Source organism: Lagenorhynchus albirostris, chromosome 3, assembly GCF_949774975.1.
Source record: "Lagenorhynchus albirostris chromosome 3, mLagAlb1.1, whole genome shotgun sequence".
NCBI classification, from domain to species: Eukaryota; Metazoa; Chordata; class Mammalia; order Artiodactyla; family Delphinidae; genus Lagenorhynchus; species Lagenorhynchus albirostris.
The window spans coordinates 151,437,706-151,463,847 of record NC_083097.1 but is presented as its reverse complement, the minus strand read 5'-3'; the positions used below and the strand labels follow the sequence as shown (position 1 = coordinate 151,463,847).

Genomic DNA, 26,142 nt, shown 5'->3' with positions numbered 1-26,142 from the left:
GGGAAACTTTTCCCTCCCTATTCGCTTGGCTAACACTGGTACTTCATATCTCAGCCCAAGTATCACTTCTTCAGGGAGGCCTTCCTGGGTTCCTCCATAAACAGTGTAAGTCCTGTTTTGTGCACTTGTACTTTCCTTCACAGCATTTATTTTCATTGCAATTATATGTTACTTGTGTGGTGGTTTGTTTAGGGTCAATCTCTTTACTAGACAGTTAAGCTCTAGGAGGGCAGGGGCCATGTTGGTCTCATTCATTGAAGTTTTCCCAGTGAGCCAGGCACAGAGGAGGCATTCAGTAAATACTGGTTGCCTGGATGAATGTATGAACTTAACTGATCTTGCCTGAGTCTGCTTTTCTCCCCTCTGTGGACAGGGCTCCTTGCAGGAAGGCTGTATGTGAGACTCTCCTTGGAGTGAACAGGTGTCTGACTTCCGCATCGCCCTAAGTGGTCCAGCAGAGCGGAATTCAGGAAAAGCATGCATTTCATTCGTTTAAATACTATATGTTTAAATTCCTAGAATTCATAGTTTCAAAATATGAGGTTCTAATTATTCATAAGCATCAGGAAAACTCATGGCATTATGGCAATTCATAATTTTGCCGAGGCTGACTTGAGTTGCATAGTTGTGAAACTGGGGTGTGGGGGATTGATTCTCTCAGCCAGAGAATGTGAGCTCAGCCGACAGCCCAGCATCCACCTCTCAGTGGGGCTACTCTGCCCTCTACAGAAACATTTACAAGATGTGGGGCTTCAAGATATACTTCTCCCCAGGATCAAGGGTAGATACAAAAGTATTTTAACCATGTATAGAGAGTTTAGAAAGTGGGGGGGTCGGAAATTCCTTAGAATCTCACCTTCTAATCTCACCCAGTGATTTCATAGAAAATTAGTTCCTTCCAGTGTGCTTTCACCATATACAGACTTTGGCAACAGACCTGGCTCTGCATTTACTTTCCTCTCAGCCTTTGTTTTCCCATCTGTGAAAGGCGGGTGGTACTCACCTTCACAGGGGTACTGGGTTAGATAAGCCAGTGCATGTGCATTTACCTATGCTGCCTTCCTCTCTTCCTCCATGCTAAGAGGTTCCCATAAACACAGGGCGAGCTTAGGCTCCCCAACCTCTTCCCTTCTTCCCCTGCCCTTGGAGCTGGACAACTCTGGCCGACCTCAAAACGCACTCAACAATGTCCTCAGCCCACTTGAAGAGGACAGAGATGACTAAGGAGCCCTCACAGTAAAATGCCTACTGACAAGGACACTGACCATTTCAGGGAACCATTCAGCTGTGTTCTTTGTAGTTCTTTGTAGGACTCTGTTTTCAAACTACTGGTTCTAAATATTTTTTTCTCCTTCTTAACTCCTGGTCTCCAAAGAAGCTGGAAACGACGTTAAGGATAAAATAGCATTGGAACACACCCCGTTTATTCTTGGTCAATATACACTGGTCTGAGGCCTTCCTCTCCTTTATTCAAGGCAGAAGAATATTCTGTAATAAAAGTAGATCCCATGTCCATCTTAAATTACTATTGCCCATGACCCAGGTGTATTCCCTGGGACGCAAAACAGAAATGAACAAGAAGTGTTAAAGGTGAACTTTAAGCAAAACCGAGCTGCTTTAATATTAAACTTTCAGCTAGATCTCCAAAAGAAACAATTACATAAACCTCCATGAGGCATGGAATTTGCCTTTGGGGCTTTGTTCTGAGAAGGACACATACCTTTCTTTGAGCGTGTTAAAAAATGCACAAACCACACAATTACATGTCGTGGCCTTGACAATGCTCTCTCTTATGTTTTAGTTACAGGCGCCTGAAACAGAGAAGACCCTCCTGGCCAGATGACAGGCAGCTAACACTTGACTGAGAGCTTTCTACTTTTATCTCACGCCCATTAGCAATCAGTCTTGGCAAGTTATGTATTACCATCCCCGTTCTATAGAAGGAAGAAACTGAGGTCTAGAGACATAAAGTTAGCTGCCCAATGCAGAGTAGGTGATGGAGTTGGGATTTAAACCCAGACCTTCTGTCTTAAATCCAGTGCTTTTTAAAATGTTTCTGTAACAGCTTCCTCAATTCCAGGCCCAAGAGGGTGTAAGGACCATCTTATCTTCCCAAGTGCCATTACTGAGCTAAAATCAACCTCAATATGATCATGGCAGGTAAATTATGTATATATGTATGTATGTGTGTGTGTGTGTGTGTGTGTGTGTGTGTGTATGTGTGTGTGTGTGTGTGTGTGTATATGCATTTTCCCCTCTTACTGATGGAGAATAAGTTGGACATTGTACCCCTAAATACGTGAGAATGGATTTCCTAAGACCAAGGGTATTTACTTTCATAAGCCAGGATAATTATAAAAAAAAATGAAACTTAATATTAACACAATACTATTATATAATCTACTTAAAATTTACCAATTGTCCCAATAATGCACATTATAACTTCTTTTTTCCTGGTTCAGGATCCCATCCAGGATCATGTTTTACGTTTAATATTCATGTGCTTTAGTTTGTTTTTAATCTGGAACAGTTCTTCAGTCTTTCTTTGTTTTTAAGACATTGTGACTTTTGAAAGTACAGGTCAGCTACTTTGTAAAAGCCCTTCAATCTGGGTTTGTCTGATGCTTCCTTCTGATTAGATTCAGGTCATGAATTTTTGGCAAGAACACTACATAAGTGATGAGGTGTCCTTCTCAGGGTATCACATCAAGAGGCATGTCAGTTTTCTCCCCTGAAAACTTACTATCTTTCCTTATGTAATTAATAATTACATTAGTTTCCCCAGGGACCACATTAATCCTTGGCTAATCAAATCATTCTTATTTGAAGCAGCTATTCCATCATTATCCTTGTCAATATTTGCCCCCGAGTGTTAATTAGTCTAACTTTTCCAGATCCTCACGGATCACTGGCTTTGCCTGTGACTAGAGCAGAGCCACTTTCACAGACTTAAGAGTGACTTATAACTTTTGCAAGATGTACATTTTTACTTTGCCACTGATTTGCTCTGTATTTGCATCATATTGACGGATATTTACAATCTCCGAGTCAGTGAGCAATCCACCCAACAAAGACGCTGCAGTGATAGGCCACGGAAAGATGCCAGGGCCAAATCAGGTCATTACTAAATCCTTCTCATGTTAGGATGACTTTTGTTTACCTGCACAGCCTAATAACTGTGAGGACCACGGTAGTATCTGCCATAACAAAAATACTATGTGAATTCTGTTTCACAGCAGTGATTCCGGCTATGTCCTTCCTTGTTCCTCACAGTTACACCAAGGAACAATGGTTTACTGAAGCTAACAAATTAGAGTCCCTTATGTAACTTTAATTCATAATAATGTCCACTGTGAGACTCCCACACCATCTGGTTTGTGACCAAATGCTCCTTACCTCTTAAAACATGTTGGTAACTGGATAACAGAAACTGTAGATGCTCAACCAGTTCATCCCATGTCTGCCACTGGGTTTTATCCGACTGCAGAGATAGTAAAAGCAATTGGTAATAAATGCCTTCCTCAGTTAGAGGTTTTGTACAGTTTTCAAGTCACTTTTACATAATGTAAAAAAGTGTAAAACACTTTTACATAATTTACTTAATCAAGGATTAAGGAAAAGGTGTTCTAGGCCTGGAACTGAAATAGGGAAAAATGTACCTGACACTTGAGCAGTGATGTGGAATTGTTCAGAAAATAGAGGGCCTGGGCCAGAGACAAGGGCAGGCGGGTGGGTGTCTCACAGCTGTGGAGGAATATGATTTCCAGCACTTTGCAGCGCAGAAGGTGGCTCTCCATGGTAGTAAAGAACATCTCTCTGTGTGGAGAAGAGATAGAGAGAGTTCACCATCACAATTATTGTTTCACGGAACATACGCCACAATTCTCCCTGAATGCTCTAACCTTTGCCCTAATCCAGAGAAGGCTAAGAAGGAATACAGTGAAGGCCTACAAAATCACAAAGCTTGTGGACAGGGCAGAAATGGATTTGTTCATAAATTCGCAACTGTCAGAAGGAGGGAAAGTCTTTGATATTTGAAAAAGACTAGTTTAGGACACGTTAAGAAGAATTATATCATACTGTAACCAAGAGAATTAATCATGAGATTACATATTTCTGAATAGCCATAATGTGCCAGGTACTGTTTGGCAGAAACAAGGAATAATAAGAGAAATAAAAGAGGATATTGCTCTCAAAAAGCTGATAGTTGAAGAGGGGCAAGAAGTATGCAACAGGAAACCTACATAAAGCGCAGGGCAAGTGTACACGTATGCGAGGTGCCTGTGGTGCTCTAGAGACACAGAGAAGAGAGCACATTTGGTCAAGGGGCTGGAAGCAGCCTTCGTATGAAGGAGGTGGCACTGCTGACAGTGGTCTAGGAGTAAAGAAGGCCCGAGGCAGGAGGCATTTCAGTGCAGGGATAAACATGGGTAAAAACAAAGAAGTAAAAGTCATAGCTGGGGCACTGCAGCCTTCTTAAATTTCAAGTCTAGGACTTAAGAGGGACTCTGGCCCTTGACTTTGTCACTCTGTGCAGGGCAGGGCTTGGCCAGCGAGGGTGGGCTGGAGCACATTCAGAGGCTTCTGAGCAGGACAGCTGTAAAATGGAGGCTGTGCTTCAGAAAGGTGAATCAAACTCATTGTTCTAAAAGCAATGTCAGCTTCCAAAAAAAAAAAAGTTATGAATCTCAGATGCACAGGGTGAATCTCTGGACTGCCTGAAGGTTTTTGCCTGAAGGTTTGTTTGGTGGTTCTTGCCAGGTCTGCTTGTCATAGCAGTTCTGAGGAATAGACGGCTCATGAGCAGATAAGGAGATGGCAGCAACAGAGCTAGCTCTAGATCTCAGAGTTCTTTCTTCTACAACTGCCCCTTTGCAGTTTTGCAACATCTGGAAAAATAGGGTGCTCTTTGTGCCACTGTCACTTATAAAAATGATAAATAACAAAGTATCTATTCATTTTTATTTTCTTTTTTCCCCTTTCCCGTTGCTGTTCCACCAGGCACAGGTATTATTTGTGTAAAAGCAAGGGTAAAAAAGCAGAATAAATACTTTAAAACCTTTGCTTCTTACCATTCAAAAGTTTTAAAAAGTCTGTAATATTTGTGAAAATCCATTTTATCTCTCTTTTTAAAAAAAAATATATTTATTTATTTATGGCTGTGTTGGGTCTTCGTTGCTGTGCGCGAGCTTTCTCTAGTTGCAGCGAGCGTAGGCTACTCTTCTTTGCGGCGCGCGGGCTTTTCATCGCGGTGGCTTCTCTTGCTGCAGAGCACGGGCCCTGGGCACACGGGCTTCAGTAGTTGTAGCACGTGGGCTTCAGTAGTTGTGGCACACAGGCTCAGTAGTTGTGGCTCACGGGCTCTAGAGCGCAGCCTCAGTAGTTGTGGCACATGGGCTTAGTTGCTCTGCGGCATGTGGGATCTTCCCGGACCGGGGCTCGAACCCGTGTCCCCTGCATTGGCAGGTGGATTCTTAACCACTGCGCCACCAGGGAAGCCCCATTTTATCTCTTTAATGTGTGTTTTTTTTTTAAGTACGATTCTATACCTCCTCTGACAAATTTTCTTTTTTAATACAAAGGACTCCAAATTATTACATTTATAAGATATTCCCCCAATTCTTTTAAAGTTTAATTTCTACTCTGTATTTGGCCTATTACTTTCACAAGACAGTTTTCCTATTTAATAACTTTTTATTTCAAACTGTATTTTCTCTTCCAATTTTTATTCCAGGGCCTGCATTTGTCCTGGTTTTATAACCCAAGATGGCAAACCCAGAAATATCCAAGGGACAAGAAAGTAATTTTAATGTATTGGACATAGTAGGAAATGGAGGTACAATTATCTATAGCAATTCAAATTCAAAATTTAAAAACAAGATACAGAGGAAGGCTAACATCCAGATCCAGCCTTAACAAGTATAGCTGGTATTGGATTTACTCTCCTGTTATCAATAATTATAAACCTGTACAAAATATATGAAATAACTATTTTCAGGCATTGGACAAGCTACTACAAATGACTATTATTCTTGAGAGAAGGGAAACAAAGGTGGTGAACCCCATGTTTACCCCAGATTTCTTGCTGGGGGCACTTTCTAACTAAGGCAGAGGAAAGCGTCGGTCCCAAACAGAAAGCAGTGGGCTTGTTGGGCAGAGCAAACAGAGACTGGAGTTCAGTAGAGCTGAGGTGGCTGGAATTTGTGTCAAAGAAGAGGGAGCTCAAGAAATATGTGTAAGGGGCCCCCTTGGCACACGGACAGGGAGAAGATCCAAAAGCCTGGGAGAGAACAGCTAGTGAGGAGCTATGAGCTGACTGGGAATTTGGGAGAGTACCCAGTGCTGAAAGACATGGGGTTTCAATGAGCTAGAGGAGAGATCTCATTGAACATGTTGGGCATTCAGGTGCAACCCCAGAAAGACTAAGCTACAAGACTAGTATCTTAAGAAGGGTTGATTTAGAACACCCTTACAAATCCTAGAAACAAGGCTTAAAAGGAGAAAGCTAATCTGCCAGTAAATCACTGTCTGCAAGAATGAAACTCAATACTCTTTAAAGGAAGTCAGCAAATTTCAGACTCTCAACAATGTGGCATTCATAATGTTCAGCACACAATAAAAAATTATTAGACAGGGGAAAAAGCAGGAAAATGTGATTCATAACCAGGAGCAAAATGTCCATAGAAACAGGCTAAGAGTTGATACAGATGTTGGAATTAGTAGACAAGGACTTTAGAACAGCTATTATAAATATGTTCAAAATTAACCAACCAACCAACCAACCAGCCGACCAACTAACCAAGATATATATAATCAGTGATTAGATGGGGACACTTAGCAAAGAGAAATGGACACTATAACAATGAACCAAATGGAGACTCTAGAGCTGAAAAACACAATACCTGAAAAAAAAAAAAATCACTGGATAGGCTTAACAACAATTGGGCACCACAAAAGAAAAGATCAGGGAGCATGAAGTCTATCCAAAGTGAAAAAGAGAAAAAAAAAAAGACAAGTCAAAACAAAATAAAACAAAACAACAACAGTAGAAAACACCAGATCCTCAGTGTTCTGTGGAACAGTGTCATACAGCTTAATGTATATGTACTTGAATTCCCAGAAGATGAAAGTTTGGGGCAAAAAATAATGGCCAAGATATTTCAAAAATTGATCAAAAGTATCAACTCACAGATTCCAGAATCTCAATAAACCCCAAGCAGGATAAACATAAAGGAAACCACACCTAGTTATAATAATCAAATTGCTGAAAACAAAAAAAAGCAGCCAGAGAACAAAGACACATGGCATATAAGGGAACAAAAGTAAGAAATTCTAATGACTTCTCATCAGCAATCCAGAAGAAAATGGAACATCTTTAAAATAAATTAAAAATACCTATCAATCTAGAACTCATATCAAGTAAAAACACCATTCATATATGAAGGTAAAATGAAAACATTTCCAGATAAACAAAAGCTGAGAGAATTCATTATGGTAGACCTGCACTACAAAAAATGTTAAAAGAAGTTAAGTTCTTTAGGTGGAAGAGAAATGATACCAAATGGAACTTGGATCTTCAACAAAGAAAGAAGAGCACCCAAATGGTAGCTATGTGGATCTGATGTGTTTTTATTTCAGCACCACTAAGCAATTAACTCAATTCTGACACTATTTACCATAGTGTCAGATCCCACAGGTTAAGGGCTCAATCCTACAAGACTGCCCTCCCACTCTCTCTTCAGGTGCCAATTGGAAAGTCCAGGTTGTTGACCTGTGTGCTTCTGAACCACTTAGCTATAGATCGAAGGTTCCCAGAAACCCATCTTAGGTTTGATTAATTTGTTACAGTGGCTCACAGAACTCAGAGAAACACTTTACTTACTAGATTACCAGTTTATTATAAAAGGATATAACTCAAGAACAGCCAAATGGGAGAGATGCATAAGGTATGGGGAAAGGGTGAGGCCCTTCCATGCTCTCTGGGTACATCACTCTACAGGCATCTCCACCTGTTTACCAACCTGGAAGCTCTCTGAACCCAGGCCTTTTGGGTTTTCAAGGAAGCTGCATTAGATAGGCATGACTGATTAAATCATTGGCCATTGGTAATTGAACTCAACCTCCAGCCCCTGCCCATTCCCAAGACGTGGGGGTGGGGTGGGGGGAGGGCTGGTAGTGGAGGGTTGGAGTCCCAACTCTCTAATTACATGGTTCCCCTGGCAACCAGCTCCTATCCTTAGGTCACCAAATACTTTCTGAAAGACCCCTCACTAACATAACAAAGATAACTTGATCACTCTTATCACTTATAAAACTCCAAAAGAGCTCTGTGCCAGGAACAGGATGAAGATCAAATATATATATTTCTTATTATAGGTCATAATATCACAGTTAGGTAGTATAAAGATTTTCCCTCCCATATCTCTGAAATTTTTTTAAAAACAACTAAATGTTTAAAGCAAAAATATGATCCCATCCTGGAGTAAAATGTATGACAACAATAGCACAGAGGATGGGAGTGGGGTAAATGGAAATACACAATTATAAGGTTCTTACATTACATGTTATGATATAATATTAATTCAAGGCAGACTCTAGTAAGTTAAGAATGCATATTGTAATTCCAAGAGCAACCATTAAAAAAAGTAAAACATTTGCTGAAAAAGCATGTGATAAAATTCAATACCTGCTCATGATAAAAACTGAGAAAACTAGGAATAGAAGGGAACTTCTTCAACTTATTAATGAATATCTACAAAAAAACTTATAGCTGGCATCATAATTAATGGTGAACTCATATATATATTTTTTTTTGCGGTACGCGGGCCTCTCACTGTTGTGGCCTCTCCCGTGGCGGAGCACAGGCTCCGGACGCGCAGGCTCAGTGGCCATGGCTCACGGGCCTAGCCGCTCCGCAGCATGTGGGATCTTCCCAGACCGGGGCACGAACCTGTGTCCCCTGCATTGGCAGGTGGACTCTCAACCACTGCGCCACCAGGGAAGCCCTGAACTCATATTTTAATTAATCAATAATTAATGAACTGAATGCTTTCCCCTAGATCATGAACAAAGGTGTCTGCTTTCATCACTGCTATTCAACATAGTACTGGAAGTTCTAGCCAGTGCAGTAAGGCAATAAAAGGCATACTGATTGGAAAAAAAGAAATAAAACTTTCCCTATTTGCAGATGAAATGATGGTCTACACAGACAATCCTAAGGAATCTTTGGCACAAAAGCATTTTCCTTAAAAGAAAAAGCTGACAAGCTGGACTTCATTAAAATTTAAAGCTTGCTTTTTGAAAGACCTTGTTAAAGAGGATGAAAAGACAAACTACATAATGGGAGAAAATATTTGCAAACTACAGATCTGAAAAAGGATTGTATCTAGAATATATAAAGACTCTTAAAAGTCAACAGTAGGAGAGCAGAGTCAAGATGGAGATGTGGGAAGACGTGGAGTTAGCTTTTCCCTGCAACTAGGGCGCCTGCCGGCCACTGGTGGGGGACTCTGATGCCCAAGGAGATGGGAGGTACCCCAAAGTGAACCGGTAGGATGTAGGGGGACTGATGGGGGAGGAGAAGTGGAAGCCAGACAGGATTGGCATCCCTGAGGCCAGGGAGATCAGGAGAGGCAGGCGGGAGGAACTCTCCAGGAAGAGCAGGAGAGGAGGGAGGGCGATTGCCTGGCCCGCCTGGGCCAGGGAGCCTGCTGAGCTCCCAGGCCTGTACCCCCCCCTCCAAAGCCCCATCCAGGCTGCATGGGTCCTGGGGGCATAGGAGGGAGGCAGGGAGATCAGGAGAGGCAGTTGGGAGGAGCCATCTGGGAGGAGTGGGGGATGAGCGGAGGGCGATTGCCCCTCTCACTCGGTATGGGGAGCCTGCTGAGATCCCAGGCCTGTCACCTGCCCTCCAAAGACCCCTCCAGGCTATGTAGGTCCTTGAGGGCATAGGAGGGAGGAGGGGAGATCAGGAGAGGCAGGGGGGAGGGGCCCTCCCAGACTGGAGGAGCAGGAGAGGAGAGGAGGGCGTTTGTCCCACCCACTTGAGCCCAGGAAGCCTGCTGGGCTCCCAGGTGAAGTCCCCTGCCCTCTCAGACCAGGAGTGGGGGGCACGCCTGGGCTCCTTCTGTTCCTTGAGCCTAAGCCCCATCCCCCACAGCCCCCAGGGCCTGTTCCAGCCCTGCGGGTCCTGAGCATTAGCCCCAACCACTACCCAAACCTCACCCTTGCTTAGGCCCTGCCCTCTGCAGCCAAAGCCTCCTCCCCCACCCCCCTTTTTTTCCCTCCTCTTTTTTACTACTGTGGTACTGTTGTACCTTCCGGTTGTTGATTCATCTATATTTTTATTTTTATATTCTTCCTAACATATCTGTTAGTTTCCTAGTCTAATTTTATTTTTTACTTTGTTATTGTATTTTATTTTTTTGCCACCCCAGGCAGCTTGTGGGATCTTGGTTCATGAGCCTGCCAGGGTAAGGACGAAGCTCCTGCGGTGGGAGTTCTGAGTCCGAACCACTGGACTAACAGAGAACCTTGGACCTCAGGGAATTTTCATTGGAATGAGGTCTCACGGAGTTCCTCATCTTAGCACCAAGACCCAGCTCTACCCAGTAGCCTACAAACCCCAGTGTTGGAAGCCTCAGGCCAAACAACCAGTAAGACAAGAACACAGTCCCACTCATAAAAAAATTTAAAAAAATGAGACGGCAAAATAATATGTCACAGATGGAGGAGCAAGGTAAAAACCTACAAGACCAAAAATATGAACAGGAAATAGGCAATCTACCTGAAAAAGAATTCAAAGTAATGATAGTAATGATGATTCAGAATCTCGGAAACAGAATGGAGGCACAGACTGAGAAAATACAAGAAATGTTTAACAAAGGTCTAGAAGAAATAAAGAACAAACAGAGATGAACAACACAATAACTGAAATAAAAAATACAGCAGAAGGAATCAGTAACAGAATAACTGAGGCAGAAGAACGAGTAAGTAAGCTGGAAGACAAAATGGTGGAAATGACTGTCGAGGAGCAGAATAAAGGAAAAAGAATGAAAAGAATTGAAGACAATCTCAGAGATCTCTGGGACAACACTAAACACACCAACATTCGAATTATAGGGGTCCCAGAAGAAGAAGAGAAAAAGAAAGGGTCTGAGAAAATATCTGAAGAGATTATAGTTGAAAACTTCCATAACATGGGAAAGAATCACTTAAGTCCAGGAAGCAAAGAGAGTCCCATACAGGATAAACCCTAGGAAAAACACACCAAGACACATATTATTCAAACTAACAAAAATTAAATTCAAAGAAAAATATTAAAAGCAGCAAGGGAAAAACAAAAAATAACATATAAAGGAATCCCCATAACGTTATCAACTGATTTTTCAGCAGAAACTCTGCAGGCCAGAAGGGAGTGGCAGGATATACTTAAAGTGATGAAAGAGAAAAACCTACAACCTAGATTACTCTACTCAGCAAGGATCTCATTCAGATTCAATGGAGAAGTCAAAAGCTTTTCAGACAAGGAAAAGCTAAGAGAATTCAGCACCACCAAACCAGCTTTACAACAAACGCTACAGAAACTTCTCTAAGCGGGAAACACAAGAGGAGAAAAAGACCCACAGAAACAAACCCAAAACAGTTGAGATAATAGTAATAGGAACATACATATCAATAATAACCTTGATTATTAAATGCCCCAACCAAAAGACACAGACTGGCTGAATGGATACAAAAACAAGACCCATATATATGCTGTCTACAAGAGACCCACTTCACATCTAGGGACATATACACACTGAAACTGAAGGGATGGAAAAAGATGTTACAACAGACAAGGAGGGACACTGCATAATGATCAAAGGATCAATCCAAGAAGATATAACAATTATAAATATATATGCACCCAGCATAGGAGCACCTCAATACATAGGCAAATGCTAACAACCATGAAAGGAGAAATCGACAGTAACACAGTAATAGTAGGGGACTTTAACACCCCAGTTACACCAATGGACAGATCATCCAAACAGAAAATAAATAAGGAAACACAAACTTTAAATGACACAATAGACCAGACAGATCTAACTGATATTTATAGAACATTCCACCCAAATGTGGCAGAATACACTTTCTTCTCAAGTGCACATGGAACATTCTTCAGGATAGATCACATCTTTGGTCACAAATCAAGCCTCGAAAAATTTAAGAAAACTGAAATCATATCAAGCATCTTTTCTGACCACATGCCATGAGACTGGAAATCAATCACAGGAAAAAAACTGTAAAAAACACAAATACATGGAGGCTAAGCAGTGCACTACTAAATAACCAAGGGATCACTGAAGAAATCAAAGAAGAAATAAAAAAATACATAGGAACAAATGACAATGAAAACACGACAACCCAAAACCTATGGGATGCAGCAAAAGCAGTTCTAAGAGAGAAGTTTATAGCAATACAATCTCACTACAAGAAACAAGAAAAATCTCAAATAAACAATCTAACTCTATACTTAAAACAGCTAGAGAAAGAAGAACAAAGAAAATCCAAAGTCAGTAGAAGGAAAGAAATCATAAAGATGAGAGCAGAAATAAATGAAATAGAAATGAAGAAAACAATAGCGAAGATCAATAAAACTAAAAGCTGGTTCTTTGAGAAAAACAAAATTGATAAACCCTTAGTCAGGTTCATCAAGAAAAAAAGGGAGAGGACGCAAATCAATAAAATTAGAAATGAAAAAGGAGAAGTTACAACAGACACTGCAGAAATACAAAGCATCGTAAGAGGCTACTACAAGCAACTATATGCCAACAAAATGGACAACCATGAAGAAACGGACAAATTCTTGGAAAGGTACAATTTTCCAAGACTGAACCAGGAAGAATTAGAAAATATAAACAGAACTATCACAAGTAATGAAATTGAAACTGTAATTTAAAATCTTCCAAAAAACAAAAGTCCAGGACCAGATGGCTTCACAGGCGAATTCTATCAAACATTTAGAGAAGAGCTAACACCAATCCTTCTCAAATTCTTCCGAAAAAAATCCTGAACAAAATACTAGTAAACAGAATCCAACAGCACATTAAAAGGATCATACACCATGATCAAGTGGGATTTATCCCAGGGATGCAAGGATTCTTTAATATACGCAAATCAATCAATATGGTACACCACATTAACAAATTAAGGAATAAAAACCGTATGATCATCTCAATAGATGCAGAAAAAGCTTTTGACAAAATTCAACACCCATTTATGATAAAAACTCTCCAGAAAATGGGCATAGAGGGAACCTACCTCAACATAATAAAGGCCATATATGACAAACCCACAGCAAGCATCATACTCAATGGTGAAAAACTGAAAGCATTTCCACTAAGATCAGGAACAAGACAAGGATGTCCACTCTCACCACTCTTATTCAACATAGTTTTGTAAGTCCTAGCCACAGCAATCAGAGAAGAAAAAGAAACAACAGGAATACAAATTGGAAAAGAAGAAGTAAAACTCACTGTTTGCCAACAACATGATGCTATACATAGAAAATCCTAAAGATGCCACCAGAAAACTACTAGAACTAATCAATGAATTTGGTAAGGTTGCAGGATACAAAATTAATGCACAGAAATCTCTGGCATTTCTATACACCAACAACAAAAAGCAGAAACAGAAACTAAGAAAACACTCCCATTTACCATTGCAACAGAAAGAATAAAATACCTAGGAATAAACCTGCCTAAGGAGGTGAAAGACTTGCACTCAGAAAACTATAAAACACTGACGAAAGAAATCAAAGATGACATAAACAGATGGAGAAATATATCATGTTCTTGGATTGGAAGAATCAATATTGTGAAAATGACTATACTACCTAAAGCAATCTACAGATTCAATGCAATCCCTATCAAACTACCAATGGCATTTTTCACAGAATTAGAACAAAAAACTTTACAATTCATATGGAAACACAAAAGACTCTGAATAGCCAAGGAATGTTGAGAAAGAAAAATGGAGTTGGAGGAATCAGGCACCCCAACTTCAAACTATACTACAAAGCTACAGTAATCAAGACAGTATGGTACTGGCACAAAAACAGAAATATAGATCAATGGTACAGGATAGAATGCCCAGAGATAAACCCATGCATATATGGGCACCTAATTACGACAAAGGAGGCAAGAACATACAATGGAGAAAAGACATCCTCTTCAATAAGTGATGCTGGGAAAACTGGACAGCTACGTGTAAAAGAATGAAATTAGAATACTACCTAACACCATACACAAAAATAAACTCCATATAGATTAAACACTTAAACATAAGGCCAGACACTATAAAACTCTTAGAGGAAAACATAGGAAAAACACTCTTTAACATAAACCACAGCAAGATCTTTTTTGACCCATATCCTAGAGTAACAGAAATAAAAACAAAAATAAACAAATGGGACTTAAACTTAAGAGCTTTTGCACAGCAAAGTAAACCATAACCAAGACAAAAAGACAACCCTCAGAATGGGAGAAAATAATATTTGCAAATGAAACAACAAAGGATTAATCTCCAAAATATACAAACAGCTCATGGAGCTCAATATGAAAAAAACCAAACAATCCAGTTAAAAAATGGGTGGAAGACCTAAATAGACATTTCATACAGATGGCCAAGAGGCACATGAAAAGATGCTCAACATCACTAATTATTAGAGAAATGCAAATCAAAACTAAAATGAGGGGCTTCCCTGGTGGCGCAGTGGTTGAGAGTCCACCTGCCGATGCAGGGGACACGGGTTCGTGCCCCGGTCCGGCAAGATCCCACATGCCGTGGAGCGGCTGGGCCTGTGAGCCATGGCTGCTGAGCCTGCGCGTCCGGAGCCTGTGCTCTGCAATGGGAGGGGCCACAACAGTGAGAGGCCCGCGTACTGCAAAAAAATAAATAAATAAACTACAATGAGGTATCACCTCATGCTGGTCAGAATGGTCATTATCAAAAAATCTAGAAACAATAAATGCTGGAAAGGGTGTGGTGAAAAGGGAATCCTCCTGCACTGTTGGTAGGAATGTAAATTGATACAACCACTATGGAAAACAGTATGCAGGTTCCTTAAAAAACTAAAAAGAGAACTACCATATGACCCAGCAATCCCACTACTGGGCATATACCCTGAGAAAACCATAATTCAAAAAGAGACATGTACCAATGTTCATTGCAGCACTATTTACAATAGCCAGGACATGGAACCAACCTAAATGTCCATCGACAGATGAATGGGTAAGGAAGATGTGGCATATATGCACAATGGAATATTACTCAGCCATAAAAAGAAACAAAATTGAGTTATTTGTAGTGAGGTGGATGGGCCTAGAGTTTCTCATACAGAGTGAAGTAAGTCAGAAAAAGAAAAACAGATACTATATGCTAACACATATATATGGAATCTAAAAAAAAAAAAGGTACTGATGAACCTAGTTGCAGGGCAGGAATAAAGAGATAGACATAGAAAATGGACTTTAGGACATGGGGTGGGAGGGCAAAGTGCGAGTAGCATTGACATACATACACTACCAAATGTAAAATAGTTGGCTGGTGGGAAGCAGCAGCATAGCACAGGGAGATCGTCTCAGTGCTTTATGATGACATAGAGGGGGGATGGGAGGGAGGCTCAAGAGGGAAGGGATATGGGGACATGTGTATGCATATGGCTATTCGCTTCACTGTGCAACAGAAACTAACACAGTATTGTGAAGTAATTATACTCCGATAAAGATCTATTAAAAAAAACCAAACTCAGTAAAAAAGCAAACAATCTATTTAGAACATGAGAAAAAAATATTTTAGTGAAGATGTTATACAGATGGTATTAAGCACATGAAAAGATGTTCAACTTCATTAGCCATCAGAGAAATGAAGATGAAAATCATAATGAGAATCTACTACACACCTATCAGAATGGCTAAAATAAAAAACAGTAACAACACCAAATGCTGGCCAGGATGCAGCGAAACTGGATCACTCATATACTGCTGGGGGGAATGTAAAACCGTACAGCCACTCAAGGAAACAGTTTGGCAGTTTCTTAAAAAAATTAAATAAGTAACTACTATATAATACAAAAATTGCACTCCTTGGTACTTATTCCATAGAAATGAAGACTTACATTTATTCAAAAATTTGTACATGAATGTTTATAGAAGTTTTATTCATAATAGCCCCAAACTGGTAACAAGACAGATATCCTTCAGGAGGTAAATTGTTAAAAAAAAAAAAATCAAAGGTACACCCACACTATGGAATACTATTCAGCAATAAAAAATAATCAACTATTGATAGATACAACAACCTGAATGGATCTCCAGAGATTTATGCTAAGTGAAAAAGCCAATCCCCAAAGGTTACATACTGTATGATTCCACTTATACAATATCTAGAAATGACAAAACTATAAAAATGAAAAATAGACTAGTAGTTGCCAAGGGTTAAGAAGGGGTGGCAGTGGGAAGGTATAGTTCTATAAGGGCAAAATGAATAATCCTTATGACTATGGAAATGTTCTCTATCTTGGCTTCTATCATTCTTTGTTTTTATTTTTAAAAATTGAAAAAATTTTTATTTTATTTATTTTTAATTTTGGCTGCATTGGGTTGCTGCACACGGGCTTTCTCTATTTGCTGTGAGCGGGGGCTACTCTTTGTTGCAGTGCGTGGGCTTCTTATTGCGGTGGCCTCTCTTGTTGCGGAGCATGGGCTCTAGGCACGCAGGCCTCAGCAGTTGCGGCACGTGGGCTCAGTAGTTGTGGCTCATGGGCTCTAGAGTGCAGGCTCAGTAGTTGAGGCTCACGGGCTTAGTTTCCCTGCGGCATGTGGGATCTTCCCAGACCGGGGCTCAAACCTGTGTCCCCTGCATTGGCAGGTGGATTCTTAACCACTGCGCCACCAGGGAAATCCATTCTTGATATCCTGGTTGTGATACATGCACTAAAGTTTTGCAATATGTTACCATTGGGCAAAATTGTGTAAAGAGTACATGTGATCTCTCTGTATTATTCCTTACAACTACATAAGAATCTACAACTATGTAAAAATAAATTTTTAATTTAAAAAAGTTAAAAAGACTTAGGAAAGATAAAATGGAATAATAGAAAATAATTAATCCAAAAGAAGGCAGAAAAGGAGGTAAAAATGAACAAAGAACAAAAGGGACAAATAGGAAACAAACAGTAAGATGACAGATATAAAACCAATAATTAAATTAAATGTAAATGGAATAAATAACTCCAGTTAAAAGGCAGGGATTTTCAGCTGCCTATAAAAGCAAATCTGACTATATGCTGTTTACAATAAATATACCTTTTTTTTTAAACTTATTTTTTATACTCAGAGAAGAGTTGCAAGAATAGTACAAATAATTCCCAAATACCCTTAGTATTTTTCACTCACATTCCCCAAGTGTTAGACATTTACCATATCTTCTTTATCCTTCTTACTAACTCTGTCTTTCTATTTTTTTTCTCTAAACTATTTGATAGTAAGTTGCAGACATGATGCCCATTTATCCCTAAATACTTGCAGTGTATAATTCCTAAAAACAGGGACATTCTCTAAGATAACCACGTACAATGATAAAAAAAATCAGAAAATTAATCTTAATGCAATACTATTATATTAAGCATAGACTTTAATCAGATTTTTAAAATTGTCTTAATGATGCTATTAATAGCAAAAGAAAATCCCAGATTATGCATTGCATTCAGTTGCCTGTTTTCTAATGTCCTTTGATCTGGAATAGTTTCTCAATCTTGCTTTGTCTTTCATGACATTGACATTTTGGAAAAGTGCAGGTCAGTTTTTTTCATAGAATGTTTCTCATTTGGGATTTCTCTGATGTTTTCCCATGATTTGATTGAGGTTATGCATTTTTTGGCAAGAGGACTGCAAAAATGTTGTGTGTATCATATCAAGGGGCATATGATGCCAATTTGTCCCATTGCTGGTGTTAATTTTGATCACTTGACTATGGTAGTATCTCCACAGTAAAGTTATTATTTTTCACTTCATAATTAATATCTTGTGAGAATATACTTTGAGATTATGCAAATATCTTGGAGTACACAAACTTTCACAATTTTAGTACACACTCATACCTGAATTTACTCTTATTATGATGGCTTCCAAATGGTATTTTTTCCCCTAATTCATCATTTCTTCTTCTTTTTTTTTTTTTTTTTTGGTACGCGGGCCTCTCACTGTTGTGGCCTCTCCCGTTGCGGAGCACAGGCTCCGGACGCGCAGGCTCAGCGGCCATGGCTCACGGGCCCAGCCGCTCCGCGGCATGTGGGATCTTCCTGGACCGGGGCACAAACTCGTGTCCCCTGCATTGGCAGGTGGACTCTCAACCACCGTGCCACCAGGGAAGCCCCATCATTTCTTCTTATATTTATTAGTTGGCTTTCTAATATAAGGAAGAGAGTCCGTTTTCTTCCTTCCTATCAGTATTAGAATCATGGATTCTTATTTTACACAACAGTTTATAATGTTCTACTGTCAATATTTATTTGGTACTCAAATTATCCCAGATTTAGTCAGTGGAAGCCCTTTAAGCTTCTTTTGACATGCTCTGAACATTCCTTGAACATTTCCTCACTTTCTGGAACAAGATGTTCTAGGCTCATTTTATACTTTTCTTTACCTCAGCTCTGGAATTAGTCATTTCCTTAAAGAACTCTGGTTCCTTTTAGTATAAACTAGTATTTAGAAACGAAGATCTGAGTACTAGGTGTGCTCACTGCTACTAGGGTGTAATTGTTTCTATGCTCTCTCAGTGGGTAAAGGTAGGAAACAGACGTATGAATTCACACACACACGCACTATATATATATATATATAAAACACACTCACACATCTACATTTATTCCTATATCTATTAGAAACCACAAGTTCATGTTGATACCTCCAATTCCAATCCAGCACCACAGGGTTCCTTCTATCCTTTCCCCTTTTCATATGTGTAACTCTCTTCTCTGACAGTAAGAAACTTGGCTCTCATTATCCACAATACATTTATTTGTTTAATCCTAGAATACACATAAGATAGTTTTTGAATTGTTAACTCATACTTTCTGTGAAAAAGAAAGTTACTAACTAGAGTTTAATATTTACTTACACTTCATTTTGTCTTTAGCCTGAGGGCGTTTAGTCCAGATACTGTGTTTTACATTACTTGCACAGACTAGTGGTTTCCAGGGGTTGGAGAAGATGAATAGTTACCCGTAAAAGGGTAGTACAAGGGATCTTTGTGGTGATGGAACAGTTCCATATATCTTGATTGTGCTGGTGGTTATATGAAGCTACAAATGTGATAAAATTACATAGAACTACCCTCAAATGAGGGCAATCTAGGTGAAATGGATGAAATCTGAATATGTTCTGTGGATGATACCAATGTCAATTTCCTTTTTGTGATACTGTTATAGTTATGCAAGATGTAATCACTAGGGGAAAGAGGGTGAAGGGTATACAGGACCCCTCTGTACTAGTTTTTGCAACTTCCTGTGAATCTATAATTATTTAAAAATAAGAAGTAAAAAAAAAGTTGCTTGGGCTTGTCCTCCCTCCCATCCCCCACCCCATGGCCCCAATTATTATTCATTTAAAACACAGGTTAATTTGTGTCTGTTTGTATTGCATGTTAGGCTCCCATCCAACTTCCTTGCTGATTTATTTTTCTTTTTTTGAGTATATAAAACATTAATATGGTTCTAAAAGTCTAAAAGTTATAACTATACAAAGAAGTATACTCAGGGAAGTATTACACTACCAATACTGCCATTATGGTCATTCCAACTCCAGCTCAGCACCTTATCTCCTTTCCAGCCCATTGCCATCTATCTACCCCTGTATGTAAGCAATTTGATTAGACTGCAGTTTATCTTAATTTGGTTTCTTTTTTTGTAAATTATTATAATCGTGTATGTTTAAAAATTTCTCCTTTTTAGAAAAAGATATGTATACTTATTATGCATACTCTTTTGTATTTTGCTTTGTTTACTTAACAATATATTTTGGAAAACAGATCATAAATATTTTGCTCCTTTTTTTAAATTTTACTTTTTTACAGCTATATCTTCACTGTGTAGATGTACCACAGATATTCAACCACTGCCCTATGTATGGGCATTTGGGTTATTTCTAGTATTTTGCAATTACAAACATGTTGTTGTGAATATCCTTGTGCATATGTATTTTTATACTGTTAAAAGTGTACCTTCAGGGGGCTTCCCTGGTGGCGCAGTGGTTGAGAGTCCGCCTGCCGATGCAGGGAACACATGTTCGTGCCCTGGTCCAGGAAGATCCCACATGCCGCGGAGCGGCTGGGCCCGTGCGCCATGGCCGCTGAGCCTGCGCGTCCGGAGCCTGTGCCCCGCAACGGGAGAGGCCACAACAGTGAGAGGCCCGCGTACCGCAAAAAGAAAAAAAAAAAAGTGTACCTTCAGGGTAAATTCCTAGACATGAGATTGCTGGGTCAAGAGGTACATGTACCTTTAATTTTGTTAGATACTGTAAAATTCCCCTCCATAAGGCTTGTACCATTCTGCAGTCCCACCAGCAATGTATGAGTACCTACCTGCTTTCTCAAAGTCTCACTAATGGAGTCTTTTATAGTACTTTAAAATTTTTACTATTTAGATAGGTTAGAAATTGTACCTCAGTGTAGTTTTAATTTAAATTTCTTTAAATATGAATCAGGTTGAACATTATAAGAAAATAAAATCACAGATCACTATCTCTAGTAAACATAGATGCAAAAACCCTTAACAAAATATTAGCAAATTCAAATCTGTCAATAAAAAAAGGATAACATATCACAGTCAAGTAGGGTTTTTTATTCTAGGAATGCAAGGTTGTTTTAATATTAGGAAATTAATCAATGTAATTCATCACACCAATGGAAGAAAGGAGAAAAATTTTGACTATCTCAATAGAGGAAAAAAATTTCACAAATTTTAATACCTATTCTTCACAAAAACACTCAATATATTAGAAATAGAACGAAGTCTCCTCAATCTGACAAGGGGTACCTATGAAACACCTACAGCTAATACTACTACTAAATGGTCAAAGACTGAATGTTTGCCCCCTGAGATCAGGCATAAGGCAAGGATGTCTGTTCCTATCACTTCTCCAACATTCTATTGGAGGTATTAGCCCATGCAATAGGGTAAGATAAACAAGCAAAAGGCATACAGATTGGAAAGGAAGAGGTTAAACTGTTTTTATTTGCAGACAAAATATTGTGTATGTAGAAAATTCTAAGGAAACTACAGAAATATTCCTACTAGAATAAATGAATTCAGCAAGGTTGCAGGATTTCTATATGCTATCAATGAGGCACTGGAAAATGATAGGTCACATGGGTTATGCCTTTGTCAAAACTCATGGAAGGATATTTATGTAAATTAGTTTGTATAATTTAATTGCATGTAAATTATACCTAAACTTTTAAAAGTTAAAACAACCAAGATAAAAGTATATAAAGTATCTCCTAGTATAATTTGGGGTGGTTGCCAATATGCCCTTTCTGAGAAAGTTTTAAAGTAGGGCCAGGTTTTATTTAAAATTTTTTTGTCTATGTTAAGCCCAAATTTGTTTACAGTTACCCATTCCTTAGATTTCCCATCTCTCACCAGAATCTGGGTATAAATGAATGAATGGTATGGGAGTTGGACCCAAATGAAATATCCTTAACAAAGTGATAGAGCAAGCATGGCATTTATGAATGCTTCCTTTTGGCTGACCACTGTAATGTATTGCCTTCTTTGAACTGACCTTGGATTTAAGAAGTCCTGGGGGGCTTCCCTGGTGGTGCAGTGGTTGAGAGTCCGCCTGACGATGCAGGGGACACGGGTTCATGTCTCGGTCCGGGAAGATCCCACATGCCGTGTAGCGGCTAGGCCCGTGAGCCATGGCCGCTGAGCCTGCGCGTCCGGAGCTTGTGCTCTGCCACGGGAGAGGCCACTACAGTGAGAGGCCCACGTACCGCAAAAAAAAAAAAAAAAAAAAAAAAAAAAAAAAAAGGGCTTCCCTGGTGGCGCAGTGGTTGAGAGTCTGCCTGCCGATGCAGGGGACACAGGTTCGTTCCCCGGTCCGGGAGGATCCCACATGCCGCGGAGCGGCTGGGCCCGTGAGCCATGGCCGCTGGGGCTGCGTGTCCGGAGCCTGTACTCCGCGGCGGGAGAGGCCACAACAGTGAGAGGCCCGCGTACCGCAAAAAAAAAAAAAAAGAAGTCCTGGGTTTAAATCTGGATTCTGAATGTGATTAGCTGTGTAAACTTGGGTTATTTAACTACTTAGAGTATACTTCTCATTTGTTAAACAGTAATAACATTATAAAGTTTTATGAAAACATGAGATAATTAACATGACAATGACTGGCACATTGTAGGGACCCAATAAGTGTTTGTCTTAATCTTAGCAGGATATTTTAATTAAATCTTTATTACAATTCTATATGGTACGACATTTTCTTCCAATAGAGGAACCAGAACTGTACAAGAATAGTCTTGGCTGCCAACTGGCAGCTTAGGGGATGAGTATGGGAAGCAGACATGGACCTGATGGAGATAATTTCCCCTAAGGGCCACCACCGTACAATGGCTTTCTCATAGTTATCTTCTGTACCAGCAACTGTTCATGAATTCATATTCATTCCAGTTTATTTTTCTTCCTTCAGATTTCTAAAATTACTGGTTCAAAGGAGGAATCACAGGCCCTAGCCAAGAGCTCTATTTCCTTGTCTCTTCCTGATAAAATGCTTTACTAATTAATGCTTAGAGAAACTGAATTCCTTATTCTTAGTATCTTGGCTCATTCTAAAGGTGCAACCCTATTCATTCTTGGATCACCTCTTTTTCCCCTAATATTGGATATGCCTATTTCATTCATCCATCAAGACTTTAGTGAACAGTTATACCAGGCTCTATGGCTGAGGGTCAGAGAAGATGGTCATGCCTCACAGCTGAACCTTGAGAGATGAGTAAAGTTATTAGATGGATAAAGTGGGAAAATTTAGGCTCCATTTAAGGTACCCTGCTTCTTCCCAAGAAATTATGCCTTAGTTGCAAATAGTAACAACTGGTTGAGAACCTCTTTCTTTCAAAAGGTTAAAGAGACAGGACCTATCCCTCTACCTTTTTTTTCCTAATTTAACTACCATTTGGAATTCTCTTTTGAAATTATGTTCCCAGACCAAAACAAAAGACAAACGAACAACAACAACAAAAAAACTAACACTCACCTCTGACTCCTCTCAGGAATGTCCAGCACAAACCCAAACATCATTTCAGCAATTTTATTGGAGCTGCATGTGGGGGTCCTATCCACCTCTACGGCTATGGACAGCATCCTCTGCAGCTGGCATACAATCCTGAGTCCAGAACACAGAACACAAATGAGCGGGAGGGTCTGGCAAAGAGCTACCCTACTGGCTGGGATGAGGTCCCCACCAGTGTACTAAAGGATCTTGTAAAGCACACACTAGGGTCAGGGAGAACTACTCAAGCATCAGCATGCTTTTATTAGCAATTTCACCTACCTGAATCCCTTTTGCCAGATCATACTATCTGAACCTCTCAGAACCTGGGGTTGAGCTGTAAAAGCAAGCTGCTTTTAAATTCAAAAAGAGAAACATACAATCTTAAGGATCTAGAGAACTTTAAGGATCACCTAACCTATAACTTCTCTATTTCACAGATGAAGAAACAGGTCCAGAATGACTAACAATTATTTGAATTTCTTTGATAGGAGAAAATACATATTTACCATATAGTCTTCTCCTGTTACTAGTTCCTTTACAATAATCTTTTACTAAGTTCAGTCTCAGAGTTTCAGCTGGTGAAACGTGACCCTCTCTTTCATCAGACCTAACTGTGGGAGACAGCCAGGCTGATGTCGCAGGAGGAATCTGGGCAACCCCTCAGAAGGTGAGCCTGGCCTTGAAGCTAGCCTCTTCTAACATGCACTATTATTTGTGAGGGAAGGAAGGGCTCTGTTTTCAGAAAATCTGTAGCCAGTGACACAATAGGTGGAACAGGGACTCTGGCATCAGATTCTGGCTCAGCAATGACAAGCTGATCAATTTTTGACAAATTACTAAACTACTCTCAGTCTAAGTTCTCTCATCTCAAAAAAGGAGAAATAATACCACCTATTTCATAAAGTGCTGTTTAAGATATCTGGCAGACAGGCACTCATTCATGGTAAACAGCAGTGCCTACTGTTGTTGTTAAGATCATGATCACTTTTAGGGGGACCCTATTTTATTCTACTAATATCTACTTACAATAAATTTATTACTATTATTATTATTATATTAGCTTTCATTTAAGGAACAGTGTCTGCTTCTCTCTTGGGTCTATATACTGAGTTCTGGGATAACCCTACTTCCCTACTTTAGGACCTTCCCCAATCTGCTCAAGCAAATATTTCATTGTTCCAAAACATTCTCCCTTTAGGTACAAGATTGTCTCCTAAATTAGTGAAAACCCATAGTACTTATATGAAAATCAGGTCAGTGCAACTAGATTATTATAGAGTGTTGTGAATTTAGGCACAAATGCTGTATTTGAAATATCAAGTGTGACTGTCATTTTTAACACAGTTGACATGGAATAGCAGGTTACTTGTGCAAGGGCAGCTCCAGCCCCCAAATCCTGGCATTTCTCAAAAAATGCCAAGACCACTTTCAATCCCATTAAAGAAATGCCAGGAATCTCTTTCCAGTGTGGTCTGAGGTAATAGGACCTGCCCTGGTCTGAGCCATTGCTGTTATAATCTGTTGGAACCTGCAGGTTGAACTGCTCTTCTTCTTCCAGGACTGGAGGAGAGACCCAGGTCCTTGAGGACAAAAGGCTGCTGGAACACCCACTACGCATGACTCCTCTTCTGTCAGTGGACAGATGAAGTGGTGAGTAGCTGTAACCCTGTATTGTCTCTTGGAATCTAGGAAAGGGAGGGCACTGTCCTCTGGCTTTTGTTCCATTTCGGCTTTGTGAATTTATATTCACTTAGTGAAGTCCTATTCATCTAGGGGGAAAGCATCTGCTTTTGTTTTACCTTTGGAATTAGGAATTTAGCCTTTAGTCAAACTAAGATAGTTTTTAGTAAAAACCAGCCTATGTTATAAGAGCTTGTTAATTTTGGGGAAACTCCTCTTAGGGGTTGGTGCTGTTCTCTAAAACAGTAAATCCCAATAGCCCCAGGAAAGATGACTTCTGCCTGCTCCTTACAGCTGATTGGTGTTCTTTGTGAGGTTAGGTTGGGGAGAAGGGTGGCTACTGCTGGCCTTCAAGATTCCTGTTCCTGGAGAGGTTTGATTCTCCTTTGGGGACTGAGATAATCTGTCTTCAGTTACTGCTTTGACCAACCACTTGATGACATCCCTGCAATGGAAAAAAGATAAGAAAGAAAAAGTTTAAACTTCTGTCTTACTATACGGTGCTCAGAACTGCAACTTTAACATGGGCTCCTAGACCTCTAGATTTCCCTAAAGGCAACACAGAGGGTCCTTAGGCTACTTTCAATATTTAAAAAGTCTAATGGAAACCCTGCATTTAATTGCAGTAAGGTTACAAAAGGTAAGTAAAACATCAACATTTTTCTTTAAGTTAGAATTATTGAAAGGTATCTCCAAGGTCAAAGAGCACTATCTGTGGCTTCCTGACCAGGAACATTCCTTGACAAAGTGGAAAGTTGGACTGGATGACTTTGTTGGCTTTCTATTATTAGATGTCAGTTATTAATGCTAATAACCAAGGTTTAGAGTATGTGCAGTGGAGTCAAACCTTACACAGGGTGTAGGCTCACAAAGTTAGTAAGGTAAAAACATCTCATATAGTCAAAATTACTTTTGATGATCACTTAGGTAACCCAGGTAAAAATGATGGATTGAATATACACATCTAATTTTGTTCCCTCCTAAAATGCCACTAATACTACAGTAAATAATTTTTTAAAAAGTCCACAAAGAAGGGAAGAAAAGGAGGGCAGATAATAACAGTAAAAATCTGGAAGCTGGAAGGAAAATGAAGTATATTCACAAAACAATATTCTACAGTAGTGGAAATGAATATGCTACAGTGGATAG

At 39.7% G+C, this 26,142-nt stretch overlaps 1 protein-coding gene across 3 annotated transcripts in view; it reads right to left on the bottom strand.

Annotated features, from left to right (window-relative positions):
* The window catches only part of SIMC1 (SUMO interacting motifs containing 1), a 98,438-nt gene that overhangs the window by 4,060 nt on the left and 68,236 nt on the right, over positions 1-26,142 (bottom strand). For all 3 annotated transcript variants that reach the window (XM_060144232.1, XM_060144233.1, XM_060144234.1), the window contains 4 exons: positions 25,286-25,438; positions 23,296-23,424; positions 3,660-3,816; positions 3,397-3,481 (listed from right to left, as the gene is read on the bottom strand). In XM_060144232.1, coding sequence (XP_060000215.1) covers positions 3,397-3,481; positions 3,660-3,816; positions 23,296-23,424; positions 25,286-25,438 — 524 coding nt within the window. The remainder of the gene's footprint in view (positions 1-3,396; positions 3,482-3,659; positions 3,817-23,295; positions 23,425-25,285; positions 25,439-26,142) is intronic.